We start from the raw sequence: 9,229 nt of genomic DNA on the forward strand, positions 1-9,229 counted from the left end.
GACTATTTAGCCTCATTAGAATATTATTAGTTTCCTCAGGTTGAGTTGAAAACACAAATATCAAATTGCTAATTTTAAAACATCTTTATAGCTGGTACATATGTACTGCTATTTGGAAATCATCCTAATGTGACCTCTGCAGCTGCATTTATAACTGAAATTGAGTTACTTCAAAGTAACAGACCTCAATTTGGTGTTTCCGTTATGTAATCCAGCCAAGTACAAATATAATGTGGTATGTTAACATTAGATTTGCCTTGAGCATTTATGACCCTTTTATGTCCTACAGTACTCTCATAACGACTCCAAATGATTAAAGAAAAACAGTTTGAGGATGAAGAACATATTAAACAAGATGAAGGCTCAAATGCTTTCAACAAGTTATAAAGCATTATGCTTACAGTACTGTTCAAATGTTTGGGGTCACTCAGAAATGTCCTGTTAGCAAGATTAAAACCAGCACTCATTTGGCTACGTCTGCCATTGCACAAAATCGCCTCATGTAAACAAAGGAGATAACAGCACACACTCTGACGCCTATGTAGATATTCCATTAATAATAGATTTCCAGCTACAATAGTCATTTACAACATTAACAATGCCTACACTGTATTTCTGATGTTATTTTAATGGACAAAAAATTTGCTTTTCTTTCAAAAACAAGGACATTTCTAAGTGACCCAAAACTTTTGAACGGTAGTGTATGTACATGATCTGCTTGAAGTGTAGCCCTGTCCAGATCTCAGCTACTTCATGAAGTTAACTCTCGATATCTCACGTGAGAACTCATATGGTTCCGGAGCGAGCTCTGGTCAGCAAATGTCTTCTCACACTCAGGGCAACAAAATGGTCTCTCACCAGTGTGCAGTCGCTCATGTCTCTTCATGTTACAAAATAGCGAGAAGCTCTTTTCACAGAAGGAGCACTGGAATGGTTTCGCCCCAGTGTGGACCCGTTCATGCCGCTCCAGGTCTTGCCTGTTGTAGAAAGCCTTGCCGCACCAGCCACAGAGGTATGTCCTGTTTCTACTACAATGTATGCCCTTTTGGGCCTGGGCAGCAAAGGAATGTGCAGACTGCTTGCCTCGACAGGAGACGCGGCCATGTTTGCCTCCCCTGGCAATCTGTGTGTTGATCTGCGTGTCACCAATGCCCATCTCTACCTCAACTGCTGGGAAACTACACTCCACATCCATTCCAGCCAAGAGAACCTGGTGTACGGGGGGTGCAGTGTTAAAGGCTGCACCGGGCAAGATGTCGCTATTGCTAACATGGTAAGAGTCAACAGCTTCAGATTCAGCGACAGGTTCCTTTTTTGGCTGGACGATGAGCCTGTGAGTCTCCATTTTGATCTCTAACTCCTGCCCCAGTTTCTGATGATTCGGGAAAACTGTCTTTACCTCTATGTCTAGCCCAGGCTCTGGGTTCTGCTCCTGGCTCTCCTTTGGCTGGGCATCTCCGTCCACAACCCGATTCTGGACCAGAGACTGAAAAGACTCACCCTGCTCATCCTCAACATCATAGATGGAAAAAGGGTTGCTGGTGGCTTCTGTGTAAAATGTAAAAGGGTAAAAACCATGAGACAATAGTGAGAGAATGTATTTACACAGACACATTTAAAAAAAAATATATAATTGCACTGAATTGGCCTGCAAGTCAAAACTGGGGTTATTAGTTTACTAATACCAAAGAGAGAGAATATAGGAAGACGTCCCACTGAGGCCATTCCCCATAGAAAGTGTCTTTCAGTTGCAGTCTGAACTCATTTTTAACCACATTTTCCCCATGTTAATATGAACATATTCTGCATTATTGTTCTTATTTGAATATGAAGTACATGTACATCGTCAATATCAAATAGGAATTGGGAAGTAAAGGCATGTGGCATTTAACTCAAAATATCTGCTTTGAAGATATCACTCACTATCTATAGTGAGTATAGAAAAACATAAAGAAAAACATCCTCTAGCTCAAGGGTGGGCATGCAGGCTGAATCTAACCCCAACATGATTTTATCCAGGCACAGTAGGTTGCACTATAAAATATTTTTTTAGGGGGAATTAATTTATATTGAAAACATGGATAAATTATTATATACCTATTAATGTTTTAATACCTTACCTTTTCAGGCAAATAATTTATGACTGACAAACTTTACTTTGAAAAATAAATGAGCAGCCCTCCATTTCATTTGAATATACTGGTGTGTCCCACAAGCCAAAACACATGTAAATATAATTGAGCCTGATCTGGCAATATGCTACCCAAACCTACGCCCTTGCTCTCCCCTGTGGAATGCATTTAGCAGCAGGGTTCTGTTTGCTTCGTTAAGTGAATGTAATTAGCTTTGATGCCACTATGAGTGGTATCGCATTGTGAGTTTTAACCAGTAAGAACCCTCATTATTGCATTGTTAGCTTTGACTGGCGAGTGTGATGACCATCGTCCTCTTATGTCTCTGCCATTACTGGTGACTGGGGATGTCTTGTTATTAGCATCATGCCGACAACATTACAGTGCACGTCCACTGTTCCGGCGCGCATGCTGCCTCAGACAGATACAATATATTTTCTATGAATAGCGTTGAGGCGTTGTTGACAGTTGCGCAAAAGCATCTCGGGAAGGCATGTGCTCCCACCCCGTTTCATCTGGAGGGGGAGCTGAATTACTGGAGAGACCCCGACACGATCTCTCAGGGGTTTCCCTTGGGCAGAGTGTCGTCATTCATACAGGTATTCACGGACACGTCTCTTCAGTGTTGGAGAGGCGTTTGCCAAAGACAAACGCCTCCACTCTTCTGAACATTTCCTATAATACATTCACAGCGGGATACAGAATCGTTTTTTTCTGTATAGGGCAATATGTATTTAATATCCATTGAGTTACATTGTAGCCAATGGTATGGGCGGAAGTAAAATGCCAGCAACAACTGCAAATACATAGTTCCCCTTGATCTTTTTTTTGCATATAATCACGCTATACAGTCTCCTGAACATTTCCTAGAATACATTCACTGCGACTTATAGAATACTTTTTTCCTATAGGGCAATATATACATGAACAGTCTATTATAGTGTTTTGCATTGGGGGTGTGTAAAATATTGTGTTGCTGGAAGTAGCATGCCATTCCCGATGAGACAGGTTTGTCTTATTCTTCGCGCTCTCATGAACATTTCCTACATTTCTTTCTCTGTGCCACATTCAATAGTTTTTGAGTTATGAGGCAATATGTTTTCCATATTCAGTCATTCGCATTGTCTGAATATTGACCTTGGAACGTATTTTAATACCCACTTGTTATTGAAACTACTCTTGATCAAATATTAATTGGTGTCAATGTTATGAGAGGTATATTTTCTTAAACAATTAAAAAATTCAATGTATCAGTTTTGAAGTAAATCGTTGGCCTCTTATTTTGAAATGTTCGTGACCTGGAAGTGTTATTTTTAGTGTCGCTCACAAGACGCCGATGACGTTGATCTCGTTTCAGTTCAGTAGATCTCAGTTTCCTTTAGTTTTTCTAATAAAACAATACTCTTCAACGTTGATCTACTCTACACACCTTATTCTTATAGGTTGCATGGGTGGGCTTTAACTATTGTGTTCGAACAAAAGCGTGCACATAATGAAACTGGACAAATTAATCAGTTACACACAGTTGCAAACCCTACAAACAAACTACAAACAAAAAAGACATAATTTACCTGGTGCGGCAACCAACGTAATTTCTCGAAGCTTCTTCCTTAACCTTGCATTCTCACACTTGGCTCGCGCAGTCTCCTCTATATACTCTGCCACCGTGTCATTGACCATCCGCATTACCTCTTGAACAGTTACTTCCAACTGTTTGATCAAAAGTGAGTTTAGTAACTGTAATTTAGTCATTTTAGGACAAAATCAGCAGGCACAAAGGTAAACAAAACACGAGCGATACAGCTAGCCGTCTTCTAAGAATTAGAAGCTAGCTGAAATAGCGGATTTCTAGATTCTCCTAGCTCACCTTCAAAATAAGAGTTCCTCATTTCAAGTAAGGAAAGTTGTTGAGAAAAACATCATGCAGTTCTTACCGTGTATGTTAAACTGCATTACTGCAATGACAGCACACTGATATTATGCACTGAGTATTGCACATACATACATATTGGACTGTATAGGGATATCATACTCAGTGACACACTGAATACAACTCTGAAGAGTTTACACAAATATTAGAATATTATCTCTTATAATATGTTAAATTATTTTCTACATGTTGGACAATGGACACAATACTAATTATGTCTAGATAGTCAGAGACCTGTAAGAGCTAATGCACTAATATACAGATGTATACAAATGTTTGGGCAAATCACAGGTTTTGTTGATTTTCTAAGTGAAAAAAGTTATAGGTAGAACAACAATAACCAACAATAACTAGCCACCTAGAGATTCTGTTTCACACAACTTTGTGGAAGAGAAACACTTCTCACCATAAACATTTGAAGGTAATTAATAGATAAATATTATGGAGATGGATTTATTTCAAAATGTTGTAAACCTGTAAGTGGCAAGTCACAAATATATAATGCAGCTGTCAAATAAAAATCATAGTCAAGAAATATGTACATAGTTTCACAAGCATGTTTAAATCCAAAAACAAATAGTTAATCATTAACAAAAACAATGGATGATTAGCAAATACTGTAAATGTAAGATATTTTTTTATTTTGTAAACATGTTTTGGTGAATGTCATAGCATTTCTCATCTGCATTTTGCAGATATGTGACTTGCATTACATTTGTGAATTGGTCCACATATTTGTGAGTGTGGAAACATTTGTGAGTTGGATTTTACATATACATTTTACACGGAATCCAGATTAAGACCTCCTTACTTCTGGTGTTCCAGAAATCATACATGTTCACCTTTTCACACAAACATTTCAAATATCACTATCATCTTCGCAAGTTTGTACATTTAGTTTGTGCTTTTAAGCAGTATTTGACAAGCTGGTACAATGAAAGTTTGAACACATTTTACAAACTCTCAAATCTGTAACCAAACATTTGTATAAATTCAACTCGAACATCAAGCAATTAGTATTTTCAGATTTATAATAATACCCTTTTTTTTTTTTTTATTGAATCCAATTTTACAGACAAAATAGGTATTGAACAAACAATATTAATTAACAATTTTCAAAAGTCAGACATATTTGCAAAATACAAAATACGATAAGTAACAGCGACAAAGTCTCAAATCAAATATACAATCAAGAAAGACAACAACAAAAAAAAAACATTTATGTAAAAGTAAGTCCTTGCAAGGGGTAAAGGAGCTAAAGAACACTTAGTTCATTGAAGAAATTGGCTACTGTAGAAGCTTTTCCATTTGAAAGGGTGTAAAGTGAAGCAGCAAGAGCTTTAAGTTCATTAATAAAATGAGGAAAGGACAGGGGGGTTTTCAGAAATCTGCATTTATGAAGGAAGTATTTAGCAAATTCAAAAAGAATATTAACCAAGTAGTGTTGTGGACAATCTTTCTTAAGTACACCAAACTTAATCTGTTTGTATTCAAGGGGATTTACACATGTAATAATGAATGACAGTTGTACTGTGTACAATCACGCAAAACAATTTTGAGTGATTACAATAATAAAAAACATGTTCAGTGGTTTCAATATTCGTTTCACAAAATTGATAAGAGTTTCCTCTGATATAAAATTTAGATTTCAGGAATTCTTTGGAAGGGTATATGTAATTTATATTTTTTAAATTGACGTCTTTAGGGAGACTTGGAAAGGTAAGATAATTCATTCTCAATTCCTTCACCTCTTCCGGGTTAAAATCTTTGAAAATATAGTAACGTTTAATTCTATTTGGATGAAATCTGTCAATAGAAACACTTCTAATGTATTTTTGTTGCATTTATGATCTCTAATAGATAATTCACCCAGAGAAGGAGATGGGAGAGAGAATGTCACAGAATAGTGTGAAAGAATCCCCTTTACTAGTAACACCATGTTTTTGGGTATGGCATTTACATCTGTGTAAAACTCTTCAGGATGACATGTTTCAAACAAATATCATTGTAATTGAAAACATTACCATAGTTGTCCATCATGTCCAACAGGGAAAAATATTATATTGAATCCAATTTTCATAAAATAAAGGTTTGTTATGGTGTAAAATAAAGCGATTGTTCCAAATACAAGTTTTGTGTGAACAAAAATTGTGGGAAAATGCTAACTTTCAATAAAGGAGAACTTGTTGATGGAATGCAGACAATTTAAGAGTCAATTTGTGCAACTCAAAATCACATCTAATCAAAAATTCCAAGCCCCCTACTTTTCGAAGTATTGAAGAAGATACAGTAAACCATAAGCCGTTTGTATTACAAAGGAAAGATTTTAACCACTGAGTTTTTAAAACACCATTCATTATTTCTAAGTCAATAACATTTAATCCTCCTTCTTCGTAACTGTGAACCAAATCACTTTTGTTAATATAGTGATGCTTATTTTTCCAAATAATGTTATATTTTGCAATGTTACATTCTTTTAGTAAGTGAGGTGGGATAGCTAGCGAGGAGGCTGGGTAAACAAATCTAGAGAGCAGTTCCATTTTGGTTAACAAAACTCTTCCAAAAAGTGTCTATTTGTATCCAGTTATTGAGAATCAAAATGTTCTTGGACGCTTAGATTGCTATCTCTAGTAATAGTTATCCCCAAGTATTTTACAGATGTTTTTATCGGTATGTTACAAAAAGAGTCTAGTTCGCTGCCATGAATTGCAAATAACTCACATTTATTTAAGTTTAAGTGTAGGCCTGATGCTTTGGAGAACATATTAATAAATTGAATGGCTTTATCAATCTGATATTGGTCCTTTAAAAAGATCACTGTATCATCGGCTAATTGACTAATACCAATTTGTCTTCCAAATACACTCAATTTTTCAAAGTTGCTGTTTTTATCTATCAAAATAGCAAGCATTTCTACTGCTAAGATAAATAGGAAAGGGGAAATGGGACACCCTTGTCTTATTCCTCGTGAAATATTAAATCTTTGGGATGTTCCAAACGACAATGAGATTGAACTATTGAGGTCTTTATATAAATTTTTTATAAAATAAATAAATATATTGCCAAAACCAAACTTTTCAGGGAGTTAAATATGAAATTGTTCAATCGTATCAAATGCTTTCTTGAAATCTAAAAAAAGTACACTCACCTAAAGGATTATTAGGAACACCTGTTCAATTTCTCATTAATGCAATTATCTAATCAACCAATCACATGGCAGTTGCTACAATGCATTTAGGGGTGTGGTCCTGGTCAAGACAATCTCCTGAACTCCAAACTGAATGTCAGAATGGGAAAGAAAGGTGATTTAAGCAATTTTGAGCGTGGCATGGTTGTTGGTGCCAGGCGGGCCGGTCTGAGTATTTCACAATCTGCTCAGTTACTGGGATTTTCACGCACAACCATTTCTAGGGTTTACAAAGAATGGTGTGAAAAGGGAAAAACATCCAGTATGCGGCAGTCCTGTGGGCGAAAATGCCTTGTTGATGCTAGAGGTCAGAGGAGAAGGGGCCGACTGATTCAAGCTGATAGATGAGCAACTTTGACTGAAATAACCACTTGTTACAACCGAGGTATGCAGCAAAGCATTTGTGAAGCCACAACACGCACAACCTTGAGGCGGATGGGCTACAACAGCAGAAGACCCCACCGGGTACCACTCATCTCCACTACAAATAGGAAAAAGAGGCTACAATTTGCACGAGCTCACCAGAATTGGACAGTTGAAGACTGGAAGAATGTTGCCTGGTCTAATGTGTCTCGATTTCTGTTGAGACATTCAGATGGTAGAGTCAGAATTTGGCGTAAACAGAATGAGAACATGGATCCATCATGCCTTGTTACCACTGTGCAGGCTGGTGGTGGTGGTGTAATGGTGTGGGGGATGTTTTCTTGGCACACGTTAGGCCCCTTAGTGCCAATTGGGCATCGTTTAAATGCCATGGCCTACCTGAGCATTGTTTCTGACCATGTCCATCCCTTTATGACCACCATGTACTCTGATGGCTACTTCCAGCAGGATAATGCACCATGTCACAAAGCTTGTATCATTTCAAATTGGTTTCTTGAACATGACAATGACATCACTGTACTGAAATGACCCCCACAGTCACCAGATCTCAACCCAATAGAGCATCTTTGGGATGTGGTGGAACGGGAGCTTCGTGCCCTGGATGTCCATCCCACAAATCTCCATCAACTGCAAGATGCTATCCTATCAATATGGGCCAACATTTCTAAAGAATGCTTTCAGCACCTTGTTGAATCAATGCCATGTAGAATTAAGGCAGTTCTGAAGGCGAAAGGGGGTCAAACACAGTATTAGTATGGTGTTCCTAATAATCCTTTAGGTGAGTGTATATATCCATCATCCTCAATCCATTCACTATAATCCAAAATATCTAAGATTAATCTAATGTTGTTATGTATTGATCTGCCTTTTATAAAACCAGATTGTGATTCACTAATCGTTTGACTGTTTTTCTTGAGCCTATTGGAAAATATATGAGCTAGAATTTTATAATCACAGTTCAATAGAGTGATAGGACGAAGGTTATCTATATATCGTGCGTCTTTACCTGGTTTGGGGATGAGAGTAATTAAACACTGTTTCATAGCCGAAGATAGGGAATTATTTTGGATACACTCGAGAAAGGCTTGAAACAATAGTTCTCTTAAATCTTCCCTAAAGAATTTATAAAATTCTGAAGAGAGGCCATCAGGGCCTGGGGATTTCCCTGCAGATAATTTATCTATTGCTTGATCTAATTCCTCTATTATAATGTCAGCTTCACATAAATCTCTAAATTCCTGGTCTAACTGCGGTATTCTGGTGTGTATTTTGTCAAAGAGAGTACTACAGTCTGATGCTGAGAATGATGAGCTATATAAGGAACTATAGAATTGAAAAATCTCTGAGGAATGTTCAACTCCATTCACATAAAGAAAATTTATGGCGTTTTTCTCCTGTCGCCTTTTTTCAAGTCTACAAAAATAATTATTACTTTTTTCCCTTTTCTCTATCCATCTTGCTCTAGATCTTACATATGCTCTTTTAGTTTTTTGAATATATAAATTATACATTTTGGACTGCAAGGGTAGAAGTTGTAATTTGGTTTCTTTGTCCATTTAACTTTTATTACATAAATTGTTTAATTGTATTGTCAAT

General features: G+C 36.9%; 1 protein-coding gene across 1 annotated transcript; it reads right to left on the minus strand.

Moving 5' to 3' along the window:
• Nucleotides 1-608: 608 nt before the first annotated feature.
• LOC105024375 (zinc finger protein 697-like) lies at nucleotides 609-3,978 on the minus strand. Its single transcript, XM_010894294.3, has 2 exons — nucleotides 3,704-3,978; nucleotides 609-1,548 (listed from the first exon to the last, which is right to left on the minus strand). The coding sequence occupies exons 1-2, from the start codon at nucleotides 3,882-3,884 to the stop codon at nucleotides 752-754; spliced, it is 978 nt and encodes a 325-aa protein (XP_010892596.2). The 5' UTR covers nucleotides 3,885-3,978; the 3' UTR covers nucleotides 609-751.
• Between the last annotated feature and the right edge of the window lie 5,251 nt (nucleotides 3,979-9,229).

This window comes from Esox lucius, chromosome 5, assembly GCF_011004845.1.
Source record: "Esox lucius isolate fEsoLuc1 chromosome 5, fEsoLuc1.pri, whole genome shotgun sequence".
Taxonomy (NCBI): domain Eukaryota; kingdom Metazoa; phylum Chordata; class Actinopteri; order Esociformes; family Esocidae; genus Esox; species Esox lucius.

Bases quoted from the DNA above. Each gene is read 5' to 3' on its own strand.
- LOC105024375 (XM_010894294.3), bottom strand. From the start codon at position 3,884: ATGACTAAATTACAGTTACTAAACTCACTTTTGATCAAACAGTTGGAA. The intron at 1,549-3,703 runs GTAAATTATGTC...CATTTTACACAG, and splicing joins TACGTTGGTTGCCGCACCAG to AAGCCACCAGCAACCCTTTT.